Source organism: Phasianus colchicus, chromosome 2, assembly GCF_987193195.1.
Source record: "Phasianus colchicus chromosome 2, bPhaCol1.hap1.1, whole genome shotgun sequence".
Classification (NCBI taxonomy): Eukaryota; Metazoa; Chordata; class Aves; order Galliformes; family Phasianidae; genus Phasianus; species Phasianus colchicus.
The window spans coordinates 66,642,580-66,663,578 of NC_143437.1; the positions used below are offsets into that span (position 1 = coordinate 66,642,580).

Consider the following 20,999-nt stretch of genomic DNA (forward strand, 5'->3'; position numbering starts at 1 on the left):
AAACAGTCTACCATTGCATTATGACTGATTATGGCTGACCCTTTCTCGTGATTTCTATCACCTCTACTGAGTATCTGAACGTGTTCTTTCTGGCAGTGGCCCTTAATTGCTGTAGGCCTGTGAGAAAGCAACTGGTGCTGGGAGCAGGACATCTCTTCTGAGGTTGAAGCACAATCCAGAAACAGTAGAAGCTGCCCAGGGTGGCCAGTGACAAGGGATGAGCTGTCTTGTCCTCAAAGGAAGTGGCAGATGAGAGAGGGATTTGCTAGTGATGGGCTCCCAAAGTGGAGGGGAGAATAGACTCTAGTGTCCACAGGCTCCTGGAAAGTCCTAATGACTTCCCATATCTTTCCACTCAACTCAAATCTCACACATTTCTCATCTTTTCTCTCACCTCAGCCTCCCCAGACATGCAGACAGGACAACAAAATCAGGGAAGAAGAGGGGTTGCTGACAAAATGCTTTAAAGAGAAGGATATGAGGGCAAAAAAAACAATACTGGAAAGAGAATGAGAAAGGGGGTCAAGAAATGAATAAGAAGCCCAGAGAAGAAGAAATGAAATCTTCTAGTCAGCAATGAGGACAAATGAGAAAATGAACCCAGGAATCCAAAGTGCGCATTGCTGTGCAAGAGTCCCTGACACCCAGGCAGTCTTCACCATACTGTACGAGACTGTGTTGATGGAGCCAAGCTTCCAGCTTAGTTAATACATTATATGGGTATTACATGATGCCACAACATGGCAATTCTAATTTATTGGCTGGATTTACTTCTTAAAAATTCCACCCACATATACCATGTACTAAAAATCCACAGCTGATGCCGCAAAGTCAACTTGAGAGCAGTTGAATATGGAACCACAGTGCAGCATACCGGCCACCTACACTGCAGTATAGCCTACATGCCTGACACTCTTCTATTTCTATCTCACTCACTGCATATGATTGAATTGCACCAGGAAAATGCCTCGTTTAGGAAGAGAGGCTCATCAGTGGAAGTTTAAGTTAAAAGGCTACCAGCATATCATCCCTTTTGGATATAAAGCGGAGAACAGCAGGCTATTGCTACCCTTGCCTTCAGGTCATCTTTATTTCACAGGTCCTTCTGGCATGACTTCTGCCACTGAACACAGAAACAGTGGCTCCAGGGTCCTCTTACCTTTCTTCTCAAAGATTGTCACCGTGTCTTCATACAATGATACTCTGTCCCAAATGGGATCACCAAGTACTAGCTATCAACAGACCATAATCACCTACCTGTGTCAGAGACATATCATGTTGGTTGCCACCATCTTCCACAGCATGCAGCTCCTGAAATGATGAAAAGAGAGGCACAATGAGTATGTCTGTACAACAGCACAATTCTGCTTCAGCAAATTCCCAGCCTGACAGCTTGACTTCCATTTTTACTTAGCAACTACTTCCCACCCAAAGAAACCTCCTCCATTTCTGAAAAGAGAAAAATCAATGCTCTGAGCATACTTGCTCTTTTTGGTAAAGTAGACGGTGCAGCTGCTGGAGAATATTTTCATAAAACATGGAGTAGGTCTCAAAGTTGCTGCGTTCTCTGGCCATGATGTCACAGCCCAGCACAGTAAGACACTGCTGTAAATGGTTTTTCTTAAAAGTAACCTAGGAAAACAATACAGGAAATCTTACAGGTTGCCTGAATCACAAGTTTCCATATACAGCATATGTCAAAATGAAATATGGTCACTTATTCTAAATTAAATACTTCTGTAATATTTCTAAAGTAAATACTTCTAAATTAAATTAAATACTTCTGTGATATCAAAATGAAGCAAAAAACATAATTATTCAATGTAGATGTTTTTACTCAATCTACAGCTTCACTGATTTATTTGGAAAACAAATGGGTCAGGTTTTTGACTGGTTCTACCTATAACTGTATAATGTATTTAATTTCCACCTGAAGCTAAAAGAGAATTTTCAGTAGAAAAATGAATTTACCAGCTCAAGTGCCCATCATCCCTTCTCTCAAAAAACCCCATGCATTGTGATTTTTAACCAGGAATGGTCATATTGTCATAAACATTTTCTTTACATTTCACTGAAAAAAACCCTAAAACTGCCTCCCAACATCTCACTGGGACCCGTGATTTAGCACTGACCAGGGAAGAGGAGTTTTGGTTGCTGAATCCTTGCATAAAGATCTGCAATCCTGCACTGTGGTTGCATATCAACCTCCAGCCCTAACTCATCCTCACATTATTACAGTCCTGAGATCTGAAATAAAGCTGTCACAAGGCAGCAGGGCAGTACATGAGCTCGCTGCCAACACTGCTATTACAAAACAACATAATCAGAATAATCAAAAGCTTAAGAAATGTGTTTCTCTTTTAGGTCACTGATTGACAAGAGCTTTAATAAACAAAGCTCTAAACATAATTTAATTGTTACTCAGTAAATGCAGAGTATGTACCTCTGTATCTGATCCTTCATAGTTTTCCATCAGCCTTTGAACAAATGTTTCAACTATCTGTGGTCGTACAACAGAGAAATTTTCTTGCATTACTTTATGTTTCCAGAGCTCTGCAGGAATAGAAGGAGGAAAAAAAAAGACAAAAGAACAGCACATCAGTGGGTATCACTGTCACAAAATATTGATCCTTCAGTAATCCCTGGGATTTGATGCTGGGTACACTGTACAGCTTAGGTTTTCTCAGCTTTGCTAAAATGTTTACAACTAAAAGTAAATGTCATTGCAAACAGATTGCAGAAACTGTGCTGAGCTGCACTATCAAATTTGTTCTGGTATCAAAGCCAAAATGCTAGTTCATTATGGACCAGTTCTGTCAACAATGACCTGGCCCACAGCTCTGCCTAGGAGTTTTCTGTAAATACTGAGAAAAGAACGTGGCTTTTGTATGAAACTGAACATTTCTGAACAATAATTATGGCTGCCTGCAACCTCAACCAGTAGCAGGGCATAATTTTTGTCCCTTTTATTTCCACTTTTTCTTTGTTTTACTATACTTGCCTGTGAATACCCATGATATAAGTACAAAACAAACTCGTAACACACTAAAAGTCTGGCATTTAAATTGAACTGCTACGCCTAAAATATCAACACTATTAAAGAGAAAGGGAGAAGTAATGTCTTGTCTGTTTCAAACTGCCTGCAAACTCAAGGATAGTTAGTGTTCAGTGCTTTTTTGCAACACTGTCTTTGTAAAGATTATGGTTGAACCTTCATGTTATAATGAGGAAGTGAAATCTTCTGTTCAAGGAATCTAAATCTGACACCATTTTCCATCAATTACACCATCCTCAACTGGTCACTGGCCTCTGCATGGGGATGCAGGGAGCTGAGACCCTCTCCTATCCATACACAGGAAAACTTTGCTTCATTATGCACCAAGGTTGCTTTTCCACTCCAAGTCTGTGGTCCCCATGTTTCCCAGCAAGGGTGTTTTAACTCTTCTTACCAGTAGGGAGGCTGCTCTCTTGTCTGGCTCTTTCAGACATCACTAGAGTCATCTCCTGCTTAATCTTCTTCTGCACATCATAGATCATGTGGATTTCTAGGCTTTCCAGAAGCTTTTGAAGCTGGAATAAGGTTTCATAGAATACAGAATTATTAAAGTTGGAAAAGACCACTAAGATCATCTAGTCCAACGGCCAACCCATCTCCACCATGCCTACTGACCATGACCCTCAATGTCACATCTACATGTCTTAAACACCACCAGGGATGGTGACTCCACCACCTCCCTGGGCAGCCTGTGTCAGTGCCTCACCACTTTCTGAGAAGAGATTTTTCCTAATATGCAACCTGAAATAACTTAATACTCTTCTTGCAACCTACCAAAAGCTACCAAATTAAGCCAAAGCGAATCTACTTTTTCCTGTCTTTCCCAAAATACCGTAGTTTCTGGTACATTACCAAGGTTAATAAAATTTTGGGGTGACTATGTGCCTAGTTCTGCGCTACACATGCTTTGGACTGAGGCAGGTTCTCCTGTTCCTGTGGACTGCCCCAGGACTCACACCTCTGTCCACAAAGAGAAGGTGCTGCTGCGGACCATACCCAGACATCCACATCTTCCAGACATTCCATAATATCCTCTGCGGTATCCACTGGACTGTAGTGCACCCATTATTAATTCTCCCCTTACCTGATACACTTTCATTTCAGTTTCTGATACTCCTCTTGGGGGAAGTACATGCTGAGTGCTTGTGACTGGCTCTCTGAAGTCCTCCTCAGTGCCCGTTTTCCTGGCCATGGCTTTCATGGCTGGGTGCAGAATTTCCGTGCTAGAATCACCAAGACACGGGTATTTCTCACATATCTTTTCTCAAAATGACTATGTTTACATGCACAATCTTTGGACTTCAGCTTTGCTTTTCCTTCCCTAGCCCCTTTTCCTAACCCATGCAAAATATGCAGTATCCCACTCAACATCCAAGAAGGGCAAGACAATCTCTTCTTTATGGAACCTGACTTAGTACATAGTTCAGTAATCTCTCCAGGTTTATAATAATGCTAAAAGAAAAGTGAGGGGAAGAAAAAGAGAGTCAAACAAATAAAACAGGGAGATTTGGTCACCAGTAAGCACATGGCTATCACTGTCAGGGAAGCAGACCAAAAAACTCCCCCCACCTCCTCTGCCTGCAGTCCTTCATTCCCAGTCATGGGTTTGCTAAGTGCTTCTGAGTGCTGAGTGCCAGTGCTGATGCGCCCTTTACTCTGGGAAGTACAGGAGCCATTAGCAAGGCATATATACCTCGTTAGATTTTATTGCTTTAATCACACTGCCTTTTAAACCCTTGATGGCAGGACAGACAAAGGTTAGCAGAGCGCTGAGGGAGAGGGAAGTAGGAAGTTCTCATCCGTGCAAGGAAAGGAAAGCACAGTGGGATTTTGGGATATAGCATGTGCTTTAAAATAGACCCATTCTCATAGCAGGGAGATCACCTGCTAGGAAGGAGTTGCTACAGCAGCACAGACATGCATTTCTTTCTCCATGCCCCCCTGCATGACAGCTGTTTTTCAGCATCTGCACAGATTTCACCCTTACTGTGTCATCTTACACTCTCACTTTCTTTTGTGTGGTTTCCAGGGACAAAGCTTTTTAAAAAGCAGTGTTCCATTTTCTACTCCCAGAAGGGCCTCTCATGGAAATCATCCAGATTTTTGTTCTTGACTTCTCTGAGTTGAGCCAAGTAGGGGGGGTTGGAAGAATTCTGCTAGAATTCATCTAACAGGCTTCCCAATTTTCCATTTATTAAAGCACTGAATTTAACGCTGTTTATGAGGCCTGAAATTCAAAGGTAGGTCACACAATGGGGAAGAAGGCACTTGGAAAACATCAGCAGAAAACAATCCGAATAGACATAGAAAGAGGGAGAGAAAACAATCGTATCAAAACAGGAAAGAAAGGTAGCCCCCAAGCCTTTAGAGAAAAGCAAAAGCACTAGATTAACCAGGAGCAAAAATAAAAATAACAATTTCAAAAAACACTAGTGAAAAAGAGTGACAGGAGGAAAATGGGTGAAGAAATCAGAGGTTTCTCTCATTTATCATCTGTTCAGTCAATTTGGAATACTCCTGCATCCATGGTAACTTACCCATATTGCTCACAAAACTCTTTGTAGAGAGGAACTGTATTGATATCCTCAGTCCTCAGCTTGAGCCGGCCCCATTCTGCCTTTAATATTTCCAATTGTTTCCATAGCACCAGAAAAGACCTTAGCAAGTTACATGTTGTAACTGGATCATGATGCCTCAGCAGAAGTTTGCACATCTTTTTGCTGCTCTGCAACCAGCTAGCACTTGGGTGAGTCATCTCTTCTGAGTTCTGCTGAAAGTTATAGGGAAATCTTTTGCCTCAGAAAGCTATGGTATGCTTTTCACTTACCTTTCTTTGCTTAATAGCATCTCATGCAATGTAAAGTGGAATGAGGTATGTGACAAACTTCCATGTACAAAACTTTCAGCTAGTCTGTACATCAGTGTCCTTCAGAGCACAGCAGAGGGAAAAACAGGGATAGTTCTGATTGCAGTGAGTACTCCCACACAGCAGAGATGGGAATAAAGTTGCACAGAAGTTAAATCCTTTGTGTACTCCTGTTTTCTCCAAGTGAATATCTTCAACAGCAACACTGCATCATCTCTAACTAAAAGTATGACTACAAAAATCAAATCCTTAGCTCAGATCTTCAGGAAGTAAACCTTTAAATAACTAAATTTGTCCTCTTCACATTTTTTATCACAAAACCAATCAACATATCTGTTTTCCATCACAAAGCAGTTTGAATCTTTCCCTACTCCTTGAAAAAAACCCTTTGTTCTGGTTCTGGCAGGTGCCCCCAGCCACCATTCCTCATATACATGTCCAACATACCTTGACTAGCTCTTCTTTTTTAGACAGTGGCCAGGTTGCTCCTGTCTGCTTGGCAATGAGTAGTTCTTTCTAAAGAAAGAGTTGGATCTTCTGGGGGTTGTGGGGAGAAGTCACGGCTTTCTCCAGAATTGTGATGGTAGCATCAGGCCCTGAAGGGAAGTCTCTCACCAGCACTTCTCTCATGAACACTCAGGGTTTGTAGGAGAGAACGCTGTTCTTTTGGCCTCTTACCAGATGGCCAGGAAGGTAAAGTTATTACAGCATACCTCAGTTCTGAGTCTCTTAAGTTCACAGAGATTTGCTTGTGAAACCTAGAGGGAGGCCTAGACAGAAGGTGCATGACACCATACAAACTGAATTGCCAGAGGTACCTGCTCACTGTTAGCTAACGAGGCTTGACAATCAGCACGATTGTCCACAGCAGAGTCATCGTGGTTCTGCAGGACATCCTCCATTAGAAACTGCATGGCAGCTAGCTCCCCATGAGCAACTCTCCGGTCTGCATCATTCAAGTTGCACAGGCATAACTGGAGAGGAAGAGAGAGGCTGTAAAGGTTTATTGCTCAGAGCCCAACAGTAGCAAATATGAGCTACTGTGATCATGTGTCGTTTTTCTGTAGGTGTTATAAGCCCAAATGAAGTTGAAGCTTTTAGCACCATGGTCCTAAAACACATATGCATAAAAATTGTTTGATTCTTTCGTTCTAGCATAGCAGGATCATGACAATTAGAGGTTCACTGTCAACATAAAATGCTCTGCTCCGCTTGCAGTAAGATCAAATAAAGTAAATGGTAGAATAGGCTTTTGAATTGAAAAGGGAGAGATGTTTCTGGTTTACTCTTATTCTTAAGAAATGAAGATGGGAAATGAGACAGTATTTGTTTGGTTTCCTCTTGCACTGTAGATTCATCTTATCTTTGTGTCTTTGGACATAAGCACAAGGATACTGTACCTGCATGTTGTAATTTAAATTAATTGTGTTGTTGATAGTGACTGGAAACAATCCTTCATCCATTAGGAATGTCCTCCAAGGAAAATGCATGAGTGTCTAAAAGAGAAGAGAAGACTGTTCATAAAAAAGAACAACATTTAATTACTTATGAGAGTCCCACATAATATGATCAGGAAAACGCAACTCAGAGGCCAAGCTGCCCGGCAGGTGATACACTGCTTTCATTTTGAAAGTAGACTGTGTATTAGAAAAGAAAGGCATTTAATATTTCTCCTTGGGAAGGAAGCAGTAAGAGTCACTCTAGAATGTTCTACTTCTGTCTTCACACAATAGCTCCTAGTCCCCTACATAGTGTCTGTCAATCACTTATTGTTGATCACATCGCAGAGGCATCAGGACAAGGCTCCCCAAGGAACCCACATCTAATTCATCAATGACGTTGAGATTTTGCATGCAAGTACAAATGTTGTTTCTCCGTTATGCTTTGTTATGTGTCACTGTCACCTAAATCAAGGCGAGAGTACCAGAAGATTGTATTCCTGTAACTCGCTCTTCAGGAGAGACATTTTTAAAGGTAAAACAGTATTATCAAATAATGGAAAATTAGCAGGATGGGATGAAGATGAGGAAACGTGAAGTTAGCATTATGATCCAAAACTGCCTTTTACCTTGGAACATGCTAGTATCACCAGCAAGACTCACCTTTACTTCCCTTAGCGTTAACACCAGCTTTTTTGTCAGTGTCATTCAAGGTGCTCCTTTAGCTGCTAGATTGTGTAATTCTGCACAGCTAAGAAAGCAGCAGACTTAACTACTTTACGTACAACCATAACAGACATACTGGGCAATGAAAACTGCTGTCAGGTGGTGAGAAAATTCAGAAAGATTATTAGCCAAAACAGAATGTTAGAAGTATCAGCAGAGTATAAATAGGCAAAGCATTCCGTTATAGAGCATAGAGAATAATTCCATTTTGGTGACACCAGTTTGATTATATTCCAACTTAAGTTTTTATTATTCACTTCTGTAGTGTTTTCTAGAACCCCAAATGACAAATCAAGTTAGTAAACCTTGATCATGGAAATGTTTTTAATTAGTTCTTTGGACCAGGGTTGGGAAGAGTGAGCACCCCAGCAAGAACTGCAGAGTACTTTGTTCTCCAGAGAGCTCAGCACAGAGGAAGAGTGTCTTTGCATGTATGCTTTACTCACTCTGCAGCTCTGAACATCCAGCAGCTGTGGGAGCCTCAGCTGTGCAGCAAACACACTTGGAATCACAGCGTTACTCAGCGGAGGCAGAGCATGGTATATCCTGTCTGTAATGCTCTGGTAGGCTGAAACATTCCCAGAGGACAAAAATGTCTCCCTGTGAAAGAATCAAAATTTTTTTTTATTATAAAGAGCTGAGATTGTTTAAAAAATTCTCAAAATGTTCCTCAACAGAATTCCCCACCTTCTCCTCATTATAACCTGACATAACAGTGAATGACAGCAATCACTGCAGATGTTACAATTAAAACAAATAGACGCAACCCTTAGTGATGTAGATGTATGTGTGAATGCACATCTGACTGGGGGCAAAACATATGGTTACAGTCAGGTAGCTAAAAGATGCAAGAGCTCTATTACCTACTCCTGATATTGGGAAAATTTCCTCTACAAAGTGGGACAGTCACTAACAGTTTTCAAAAGCACCTACGAAGCTTTGAAATCAGAATTACAGGTTACACAGGGTCCAGAGCTGAGTTTAGCAACAATGTTCCCTGCTGATTTCCCATGAGATCCGGTCTCACACAGCAACTGCTGGGCCATGCAGACACAGCACAGCCTGGCTAAGCAGCAGGAGCTGCCAAACCAGCAGAGTGCTGTTATACCACAGGTATGTATTGCTTCTGGGAGCCACTCATAGTGTTTGTAGTGCATTGTGCTGTGCAATTGTATGCATAAAGCTGTTTTTTACTATACCTTATGCATCATGTAAATATGTCCTTCAACCAAGCTTAGCCATGATTTTGCCATTTCATCACAGCCCCTCTGTCTCCTCAATTCTCACATGCCTTTAAAACAAAGAGCCCATGATAAATTGGTTCTTGCAATAGGACAAGCAATCAGTTCCAACTCCTTCTTTAGCTGCACAAACTCCTTTGAGTAGCAAATCTAAGGAAAAGATCTGTTCTTATATTTTTTTCACACACGCAAGTGCTCTTAAAAATACCATGCAGTTATCAACTGGAGACTAACAAAGGAGTCACAAGGACAAATAACAGCTTCTGGAATTAAACTTAGCAAAGATGTTCATATGAGATTAAGTGTGATGTATTGCCACACTGTATGCCCTGGTGTGAAGAAAATGGAAACCAATTGCACATACAATATGAACAACCTGCTGAAGGGAATCTGCTTCAGTAGCAGGTTGGACGAGGTGATCCTCAGAGGTCCCTTCCAACCCCTATAATCTTGTGTAATAAAGATGAAGAATAGAACAGACTGCATTTCTTTATGATTCCTTTTAAAGCACGGTTCCTCATGTGAGGAAAAGTTTTCCTTCACCAATTGTCCTTATGGTATTTTAATCAGGAAAAAAATAGAAACAAAAGCACAAGAGTGTTTAATCTCTGTGCGACTGTCCAGAAAAATCTTTAGTCTGTAAATACATACAGCTACTGGGCAATTCCACTGGATAGCATGAGTGAGGTCATATTGGGTGAGAGCAACAGTCCCTCCAGCCCAGAATTCTGTCTCCCAAAGTGAGTTCACGAGAAGGATGCAAAAATCAAAACAAGCATATGCTGCATTTCCCACAGATATTCTTCAAAAAATTGTAGCTCACACGTTTCCTCAGCCAGAGGTAATTTCTGAAGGTTTAACAGCCATTGGTAGATTTCTCCACAAGCCTGTGCAGTCTCACTCTGTGTCCTATGAACTTTTACCACTGTGTTCTGTAGCAAGAAATCCCACAGTCTAATTACAAGCCATCTGCAAGAGCTGTCTTTGCTCAGAAACAGCTATCTGTTGTTCACCTTCGATGCACCTTACACTAAAGAAGACCATGAAACAATCTTTGTTCCTCATGTGCATCCGACTCATGGTTTTACAGAGCTCCACCTCAGCTGTCCTACTTATTCCATGAAGTTCTGAATCTTTGATCATCTCTGTGGCCTTGTTCTCTGTCCTTTATGCCCTCTGTTACAGGGCACCAGAATTGCACAGCCTCATCAAAATTTATTTATTCAGAGATGTAGTGTTCTTATTTTCCCTCTCCATATATTTCCTAAATGGAATTGATTTCTTTCTTTTTTTCTTTCTCTTGTTGTTGTTGTTGCTATTGCGCTGAAATTCTGACAGAACTATCTATCACAACTCTGAGATTTCATCACGGTGTGGTAATGATCAAGTCAGAGACTGTCAGTTTACATTTTGGGAATACATTTCCCCCCCCAGGTGCATCATTTTATGCTTAATGACACACTGAGTTCCATCTATTTTATTTTTGCAGTCACTTAGTTTTGTAAGGTCCTTCTCCAGTCAGCCCTTGCCCTGGGCATCCTGGATATCTCTGTATCATGTACACACAGTACCACCTCAGCTTCAGTCTTTATTTGATGTCATTCCTGCCTGCACAACGTAGTGTTCATATTTTTTTAACCACAGAATCTTTTGAATTGGAAGGGATTCTTTAAGGCCATCTAGTCCAACTCCCCTGCAATGTACAGGGACACCTACAGATAGATAAGGTCGCTCAGTGCCCTGTCCAGCCTGACTGTGAATGTCTCCAGGAACAGGACATCCTCCACCTCCCTGGGCAACTTGTTCCAGTGCCTCACCACTCTGACTGTAAAAATACTTATTCCATATGTCCAAACTAAATCTCTTTTAGTTTGAAACCATTTCTCCTAGTCACATAACCACAGACCCTGCTCAAGAGTCTGTCCTTTTCTTTCTTACAGTTTCTCTCTAGATATTGAAAGGCCACTATCATGTCTCCCCAGAGCCTTCTCTTCTCCAGGTTGAACAGCCTCAGCTCTCGCAGCCTGTCCTAGTAGGAGCAGTGTTCCATCCCTAGGATCATTTCTGTGGCCCTCCTCTGGATGTGCTCCAGTAGGTCTATGTCTCTCCTGTACTGAGAACTCCACATCTGAACACAGTACTCCAGGTATGGTCTCACCTGAGCAGAGGAGAGGGGCAGGATCACCTCTCTCAATCTGCTGGCCATGCTTCTTTTGATGCAGCCCAGGACATGGTTGGCTTTCTGGGCTATGAGGATACATGGCTCGTTCATGTTCAGCTTGCCATATACCAGCATCTCCAAAGCCCATCCTCAACTACATCCACAAATCTGTGGGACCCGGTGAGATGCATTTCACAGTCCTGATGGAACTAGCTGATGTAGTTGCCAATTCATTCTCAGTGATATTTGAAAACTCGTGGCAATCAGGTGAAGTCCATGGAGAGTGGAAAAAAGGCAACATCATATCAATTTTTATGAAGGATAAAAAGGATGATCCCAGGAACTACTGACTTGTCAGTCTCACCTCTGTGTCAGCGAAGATCATGGAGCAGATCCTCCTGGAAGCTATGCTAAGGCATGTGGAAGGCAGGGAGGTAATAGTGGAGAACCAGCATGGCTTCACTAAAAGCAAATCCTGCTTGACAAACCTAGTAGTTTTCTAAGCAGGTGTAACTACATAACGGACAAGGGAAGAGCCTCTGATGGATGGTATTTCACAACATCTTTCTTTCCAAATTGGAAAGATATAGATTTGGTGGGTGGACCATTCAATGGATGAAGAACTGGCTGCAGGATCAAGATCAGAGAGTAGAGGACAATGGTCAATGTCTGGATGGAGATCAGTGATGAGTGGTGTCAGGAGTCAGTGCTGACATCAACAGTGAGGTCAAGTCCACCATCAGCAAGTTTGTTGATGACACCGAGCTGTGGGGGGTGGTTGACAAGCCTGAGGGATGGGATGCCATTCCAAGTGACCTAGACAGGCTTGAGCAGTGGTGTGTTTGAAACAAGAGTTATTACTTGTCTTAATATCTCCAGAAAGATTGTCCCTGAAAATGATTGCTGGGCTGTCCTGAATCATTTGACATCTAGCCCATCACAGTTCACAGTCACTTTTATTTTCTTCTTTGGAATGAAACTTCAGTTTCTTTAAGGATACTTCTTTCTTGCTTTAATGATTTGCTGCTTAGCAATGTCAGCATCCTCCTACTCTTTCTTAAGTCTCTCTTTACGTGTGGTACACATTTCTTGAGTGCCTCCAGTATGTCTCCAGAGTCTCCATGCCATCTGTAAAGATTTAAGTTTCCCAGCTTATACTTTATTTCTTAATCGAGTTGTTTGGTTGTTTTTTGTTTGTTTGTTTGTTTGTTTTTGTAGTTTCCTTTTTTGAAGCTGATCTCAGCTATGATGATATTTATTTTGCTTTCACTATTCTTGCAAGGATGCTTCTTGCAAACATGCTCTTAGAGAACAGTTCTTTAGCTGTAGAAACTTTAGCTGTAGAAACTTGAATGAGATTGTGCATGTTATCCAGAGCCAAGTCCAGGAGTTGTTTCCCTTCTGGGGGACTCCCTCACCTGGCTGTAGACGCCAACACCCCCTAATTTAGCAAACTATGAATCACAACATAAAGGTGCTGTAATGATCAGATAGTAGGACAGCTGTACTTGGACATGGTGTGTTGAGATCCCTCAGTGAAGTATCTAAGGATTCTCACTAATTTTGGTGAATGCCAGGAAGTACATTTCTACCCATACTCAGAGTGGATAGCAGGAACAAAATTTATATTAATCTTTCCTACATTTTTTTTCTTCCCTGTAAACAACAAAAAATATCTCTCTAAAAAAAAAATGCCATATCTACATGCAGCAAGCTGTAATCCCTACCGTAGTCGATGTCTGATTGCTGCATCAAACTGTAGAAACATTACATTCCTGTGAGCAGCTAGCAGCTGGGCTACTTCGCTGGGATCCTGGGGATTCTGGAGGCTGTCAATCATTCTCTGTATCTCTTGAAGTTCAGTCCCTGGAGTCCAAGAGCAGTAGATTTATCAGATAAGGTGTTAGGAAAGGCACAGAAAAATATCACAGCCCTGTAAATGCTTTTTACATCCAGATATTTTGCACCCCATGATTTCCTGCTTTTTTTTCCTGCAGGCAGAAGATGAATGGACTTACATCCTCCCTAGCTCTATAAAAACTGGCTTTAAAATAGAGATTATGGTGGGTGGAGAAATATGAAGACATACTAAGGCCATGGAGGAAAAGGCATAGGAATTAAAAGTTACAATTATCTCAAGCAGTACTTTTATTATCTCTGCCAATTAAAAAGTCAATTATTATAAAATGCCAACAAGGCCAGTGGTATATTTCATCCTATTGGTTATCATATCAAGACTAAATTTATCAACAGGAGCAGAATCAGATCTTAAGATGGCATTTTACGTACTCCAAAGACCCAAATTAGTTGTTACTGGCTAAGGAATGTCAGGGCAGCTTCTCCAACTCCTCTCAATAAAATGTTTTTGTAGTTCAATCCTTTAAGCTGATGAATATTTTTCTGCTGAAGTGCTGAAGTTTTGGATTCTCTTTAAGCTTAACAAACTTCCCAAAGGAATGGGCCTCCCTATAAGTCAATATTCCCACTGGACACCATTCTCACTTGCTGTACACACAAAACGTGAGCACGGTGCTGGACTGCCTCTCAAAGCACATCCACCACAAAAATGATTTAACGTGCAAGCAGCTGCTACAGAAACCCAATGTTCTTTCTGTCAGGATACAGAAGCTGCCATCAATTAAGTAAGTTAAATGTTCTGATCCGGGAGAGAGGGAAAATATTCCTAAACAACAGCAACAAAAAAGATATTTTGGCCAGGAGCAACATAGTTAAATTATATCTACAAAAATCCAATAGGAGAGGCAGCATAGTTCTGAGGACTCCATCACTGCATGTATTTTCTGTTTTAAAAGCAAGGTACACATTAAATACATCTGAAATTCAAACATCTTGCATATAATATTCCTCCTACATTTGATTATCTGTTTTCTCATTGCTCACTGCGCTCAGCCTTCTGTATTGTTTGAAAGCTCGTTAAGCATGCTAATTTACACGAGCTTTCTCAGCCATACACAAATGAAGTTACTAATACTTACTTAATGGTGCAATGAACACACACCACAGAACAGGCAGTGCTTTTTGTTACAGAAAATAAGCCCACTTCAAAATCATTCACAAGCATGGTATTAAAATAAAAGCTATATAACAAGTGTTTATGACTCACTGAGTCCTTTCTTCCCTTCCAAAAAGAAATTTCAGGATGTATTCAGAGCCGATAATAAAAATCTTGCTCATAAAAAAAAAAAAAAAAAAAAAAAAAGGAAAGGCAGTAAAAAACAAAGCAGAACATTTACATATGTTGTAATTTTGTATCTTTACCAAATCGCCATGATTAATTTCTCATCTTCAAAAAGATGCCAGGACAGAAGAGAAGCTGTGTAGGTGTAGGTTTGTTTTACCCCTGAGTTGTGTCTGAGCAACGGCAAATCTGCAGGCATATAAATGTAAGTGGTATGGCAGCAGCCCAGCCCTGAATCTCACACACACACACACACACACAGAGCAAGAACTGTACATAATGTGTCATGTTGTGAAACTCCCACTCACTGCACTGCAGGAATAATCCAGGGGCTGAAAACAACAAATGCCAAGAGCACTTCAACTCCTGGGACAGCATTCTCTCCTGTAACTTCAGTAGCCTATTTATCAGAAGTCAAGTTTAGCTGCACTCCTGCAACATTAAGCAGAAGAATACAGGCAGCTCCAAGGAGGGTTTTATCCCATTCACTGTAAACACATCTTAGCTTGGGATGAGCAACTGCTCTAAAGGTGTGTCCAGAGAGGGTGTCCTGTGGTAGCAGAGGCACCCAGCGAGTAGTCAGACATCACAGCTACATATCCAGCCAGTAACGTGAAGCTAGGCACATCCCACTCCTGCACTACCCTTAAACATGAGCTATTATTAGGTGATCTGCTACTGTTTCTGCACAAAACAATGTTTGTGCAGGATGACATGCACCACATCTGTTTTAGCCTTTGGAAAGAGAATCAAGTGACAGATTTACTAATGGAACCAAAGCCAGCTTCTTTTTTAATCTGCTGGTTAAGACAAAATCCCTACAAGCTGACCAGATGGCTTAACAGAAAATTGCAAGAGGAGGAAGAGCAATTTTTGGACTATATTTTCTGTTCCCTTCTGGAGCAGAAGTCACAAACCTGGTAGGTATGCTGCTTTTCTGTATGACTGCAACAGATCTGTACATGGACTTTAAAAATGACACTCCTTCATCAGAAAAATGGAGCAGGAAGGGGAAAAAACACAATGGAATTTTGTCTTAAGCCTTCTGTTAACATCAATCTCACACTTCCTTTGCCCCTTTTTCATCCACAACATTTCATCCTCATTCTGCAGATCTGGAGAAATCTACCTTGAACAAGCAGTACCTGTTACTTACCAATCCTTCCAGTCCCTCCCCAGTCTGGAGTCAGAGGCTCTGGGTTTAAGGCACAAAAAGAGCTTGGTGAATTTCCTAACTGAGCAAAAGCCAGGAGATAGGCAACGACATCATGAAATGCACCAACAATTTGCAGGCTTAGGTGGAGAGCTTTGAGAGCAGCCTGCAATCAAGACACACACACACACAAAAAAACCATTCAGATGATTGGCCTTCAAAAAACACATCAAAGTAGGAAATATTTTTGAGCAAGTGTGATTTTGCTGTCAGTTGTATCTCTTGGACTGCGGCCCTAGTGATGGATACACCCAGATGCAGATAATGGGATCTTTGCTGAAGAATTAATTTTTACATCCCATCTATTTTCCCACTGAGGAAGGAATGGGAGCACTAATGGATGCTGCTATTCGGACATATTTGTCCCCTGACCACAACAGCTGTCACAAAGTGAGACCTCTCAGGATGGTCCCCAAGGCAGAGGTTTGTGACTGCAGCCCTAATTCAAGCTGGAAGATCTGCATGGCCTCTCAGCCCCAAAGACCAGTGGCAAGTGCAGGGTTTAATTTAGGCTCAGGGTAGTGCTCACATCTGTCAGTGTACCATCTGGTGTCACAGCCTCTGGTTTAGAAACTGCTACCCCGGTGCCTCACAATAGTCTTTTTCACTCTTTATCTCTCTCCAAACAGCTTTCTTTTGCTGGAGGCAGAAAACATAGCATGAGGAAAATGCATACAGTTTCCTTCCCCTCACTGGAGTCTCCCCTGCAGCATGGCCATGGTAAGCCCAGGGACCTCCTTCTCCCTGTCCTGTTTCCCCAGACTGAGAGCAGGAGGTAGAGAAAAGTAAAAGCACATAAAGGTCATGATCTGTCACTTCTATATATGAGGAGACAAGTATTAGAATAGCTCAGCTGGAAGGCAACCACCAAGACCATTCATTCCAACTGCCTGACCATTCCAGGCTAACCAAAAGTTACAACTCCAAATGTCTCTTGAGCACAGACAGGCACAGGGTATCATCCATCTCTCTAGGCAGTCTGTTCCAATGTTTGACCACCTTCATGGTAAAGAAATGTTTCCTAACGCTTAATCTGGTCCTCTTCTGGCACACCTTTGTACCCTTCCCATGCTGCCATTGGTACAAGGAAGCAGCGCTCAGCACCTCCCTCTGCTTCCCCTCCTCAGAGAGCTGCAGATAGGAGTGAGGTTCCCTCTAAATCAAAAGGACAAAAGTGCATGGCAGGCACTCCTCATTAGCTCTCTTCATCACTGGCACATCCTAGCTGCACCCAGATCAAAAGCACTGACTTATATTTCTCCACCTCCAATGACAAGAAGTACTGTAATGCATGTGTAAAGATGTGAATGGTCTACCACCCAGAACAAAATCTCTTTTAGCATTAGCAAATACTAACCTTCTCTGAAAGCGTCTTGAACATAATCAGCACTTCAGTAGGGTGAGGGATGAACCACAAATTAAGGAAGGTGCATCCATCTGGGGACAGCAAATAGCGTGGCCGAGGATGGAAGAATCTGAGTGATTGCAAGAAGGAAGAGATGTTTAGCATTTTGAAACTCCGTTTCTGCTTGACACTTCCCAGAAACATGTATTTTTTAAGTTTGATGAAGCTGTTACTTGGATATAGGATTTGCCTCTAAGTTTTGGCCCTAGTGGTATCAAAACAGTACTGATTACTGAAAATTGACAAGAAATGATCAGACATGCAGAGATGCTCCACAGTGTGCTCTGGAAGGGACATCAACTCAGATGAGAGCCCAATGACTCCAAAGACCTAGCTACTCCATCCAAGGCACCAAGAAGCCCCAGTCCTCATAAATCCCAGGAGATGTGAGCTGCATTCAGCACCCGTGGGAAGCAGGCACAGGTTTGGAAGAATTGCCCCCTTGCTCCTTAATGCAAGAGGCAAAGAAGCAGAGTGGAGTTGTTTTGCCTCATTCCCCCAACTTTGTCCTCTTCAAAATTAAAAAAAACATTGATTTATCAGAGCCATGCTCCCTCCCACCATATCAAAGAAAATTAGTCTCCAAATAGTGACCAACACATCTAATTTATAAAGCTGGGATGTGAGCTGCTCCATGTAGGGCACTCAGAGCCTCTTACCCAGGAACGCGCTTCAGCTCTGCAGAATGGGAGACAGATAAGGCAAAGCAGCAGGTGTATAGATAGATACTAGATAATTATTTTTAAAAAATAATGTGCAGTTACTAGTAGGCAGCCAGTCTTCTTTTTTTTTTTTTCCCCAGAAGATATTCATATACATTTATGATAGGAATAATGTACTCCCCTGTTTTTATATTCAAGGTGTCATTTCTTGTACATGAGGTACAATGTGCAGCCAGAACATTCTGAAATGAGACATAAATTCAGCCTGGAAATTAAGCTCAGCTTGTTCTGAAGTGAGTTTTAGAGGGTTTTAAATCTTGATATATATATATTTTTTTCTTTTGTCTGCGAAAAGCTAAGCTGAATGCCAAAAAAATAGACCTTTGGTTCAGGTGGGATGTAGTAACAAAAGGTTAAATACCCCGTGTTGTAAGCACGGAAATTATGTTTGGGCAGGGTTTGTTTGACCAGCTGCCTCTCACTAATTTTTGCAGAAGAATGATAAGCACAAACTGCACCAAAGGAAACTGCAAGTGACACTTTTCGGAGTGAGAGCAGCACTCACACTGTATGTCTCTGTTTCCTCCTCCTGACATCACAGCCTGTAAACAACACCAAAAGAGAGAGCAAACACGGATGCAGAAGCGCACACACTGCCCAGATGTGTTCTGTCTTTACAGAGTTGAGGGGACAAGGGCTAGAGTCTGTCACCACTGCCATGCTGCTCCACCACACTGTGCTAATTACAGGGTCTTTTCTGCAGCCACGGCTGCAATGGAGCCCAGCAATGTGTGGCCCTGGCACCTTGCTTCTCCAGGAGGAAAATAAGGACAGCTCATAGCACCAATGTGAAGCCGGGTGCTGCCAACCCCAGCAACACTAGACTAGATATTAAGAAGAAATTCTATACTGTGAGGGTGGTGAGACACTGGAACAGGTTGCCCAGTGAGGTAGTGGATGCCCCCTCTCTGGAAGCATTCAAGGCCAGGCTGGATGGGACCGTGAACAACCTGGTCTAGAAGGAGGTGTCCCTGCCTATAGCAGGGGGATTGGAACCAGATGATCTTAATGGTCCCTTCCAACCCAAATCATCTCCCAGGAGAACACAACATAATCCCAGATAAAGCCTAAAAACCAAACCCAAGATATGCTATATTTGGTCACACAGATCCTATGGCATCTAAAAGTGTATGGCTAAGAACTGTGTGACCTAGTTGTTCGGGTTTTTTTTATGCCAATCTAGGAACAAAGAAACAAGCTGGGGGAAGGGAAGGACAGGATGTTACTGTCACACAAAAACCACAGCACCACATTTTCCTCTTTCTTCCTGCTTCTCACTGTTACCTTTAGGACAGCACCCACTGAAGGAATCTTTCATTCATTATTCTGTACCATAAGACCTGCACTGCATTTGAGTGCTCCTGCCCTTTTCTCAATTCTGCTCATGCAGGGCTTCCTGCTGAGGGTGGGCACAGGGCAGGTGCCCACAGCCCCCCCTTCATCCCACTGCACCTGGGCTCTGCAGTGAGAGAGCAGAATTGGCAGGACAAGGGGCTTCATCTGGCCAAAAGCAGGTGCTTATCATATAAGCACCTCCCTTTACCATATGAGTAGCTGAAGAGAGCCAGAGGCATTGCTAGGACACAATTCATATGGATCTTAAACAGGTCAGGTGGATGACTCATCCTTTTAAAGCACCTGTAGACACTCTAGGGAGCCTTATCAAAAACAGGCATCTCAAGTGGACTCTTCTGGAACATTGATATTAATGAACTTCAGGCTTCTGGAAACATATAGATATGCAAATAGATTTTCTTTTAAGTATTCCTATTCTCATTTCTTCTGCATCTTTTCCAGAATCTGTCCTTCTCTTTGCTCTTTATTCCATTACATTTTTCTCTTCTTCTCTCCCTCCTTCCTCTTCCCCCCCATCAGTCTGCCTCCACCACTGCACTGAACAACCTTCCCGTAGACCACATCCACATTTCTCCCACCCGTCTGCTGCTCCTTCCCACTCGGAGGGATGGAGAACACACGACCTGCTCCAAGTGGCCAGCAGCCACAAATGCAGGCAGCACTGAGATTGCTTAGAAGATAAGAAAGTAATTGAGTTAACGTCCTACTACAACCTTCTAAATGCAGGCAAGATGGAAGCTAAATTTCTGCTTTCATTATAACTAATTGACAGTTGCTGTCTACGCGGTGCTTCTTAGCTCTTGTTAAACAGTAACAGAAAATGAAACATTAACCGGTAGTAACTGATAAGGCAGGGATGAAAAAAGCAAAGACGGGTTGAGAGGGCAGGATTCACTTTTAATTAAAGCCTCTCCCACAGCTCCCTGATGACTTTCTAGCACAAATGCCCATTTCTGTGCTTCCCAGGACAGGAGTGAGGCTGAGCAGCTGCCAGGGGCATGTTGCAGCCATCTCCACACCAGCTGCTTTCCAAGCACTTTCACTTTAACTGCCTCCAGTAAGTAAGGGTTTGTATTTCACTTGTGTTACAAGTTAAAATGCTGGTATTGCACTTTTTGAAGAACTGTAGAAGTATAATCCTGTAAAGTATTCCAGTGCATTGAACCATTTACTTGCTGATGAAAAGTTAGAGGTCCAAGAAGCACAAGCCACTCTCTGATAAGAGTACACAATGTTGGATATCCCACCAGAGCCAATGTTCCTCCATTCCTTCTCTGTTGCAGGAAATACACCATAGCCTTCTTTGCTAGATGTCCCAAGTGTAGCAGGTAGCACAAAGACAGTAGAAGTTGTAGGTATTCTTAGATGTTAAGGGTAAAGATTATAGATCTACAGGTTCTGCAGCCAAACTCAGCTCCTCTGAGCAAATAAGTCGTGTTTGATTTAGTCCTTACTAATAAACTAGGTTAGAAAACAAAACAGCTGCTGTGACAAGGAACCTCTCTTGGTTCTAGCTCCCAAATGAGAAAAGAGAAGTGCGATAATGAACTGTCACCCTGAACTTTCTGAATGCACTGGGTGTGGGGGTGTAGCCTGAGCTTGGAACATACATCTAG

The 20,999-nt window shown here is 42.2% G+C and overlaps 1 protein-coding gene across 1 annotated transcript in view; it reads right to left on the reverse strand.

The window, feature by feature from the left end:
• LOC116240429 (uncharacterized) overlaps window positions 1-20,999 on the reverse strand; it is an 85,913-nt gene that overhangs the window by 14,720 nt on the left and 50,194 nt on the right. The window contains exons 28-39 of the mRNA XM_090135898.1: window positions 17,258-17,375; window positions 15,844-16,006; window positions 13,216-13,354; window positions 8,533-8,686; window positions 7,322-7,417; window positions 6,740-6,895; window positions 5,593-5,825; window positions 4,140-4,278; window positions 3,450-3,570; window positions 2,444-2,553; window positions 1,483-1,632; window positions 1,258-1,311 (exon numbers count right to left, since the gene is read on the reverse strand). Coding sequence (XP_089992024.1) covers window positions 1,258-1,311; window positions 1,483-1,632; window positions 2,444-2,553; window positions 3,450-3,570; window positions 4,140-4,278; window positions 5,593-5,825; window positions 6,740-6,895; window positions 7,322-7,417; window positions 8,533-8,686; window positions 13,216-13,354; window positions 15,844-16,006; window positions 17,258-17,375 — 1,633 coding nt within the window. The remainder of the gene's footprint in view (window positions 1-1,257; window positions 1,312-1,482; window positions 1,633-2,443; window positions 2,554-3,449; window positions 3,571-4,139; window positions 4,279-5,592; window positions 5,826-6,739; window positions 6,896-7,321; window positions 7,418-8,532; window positions 8,687-13,215; window positions 13,355-15,843; window positions 16,007-17,257; window positions 17,376-20,999) is intronic.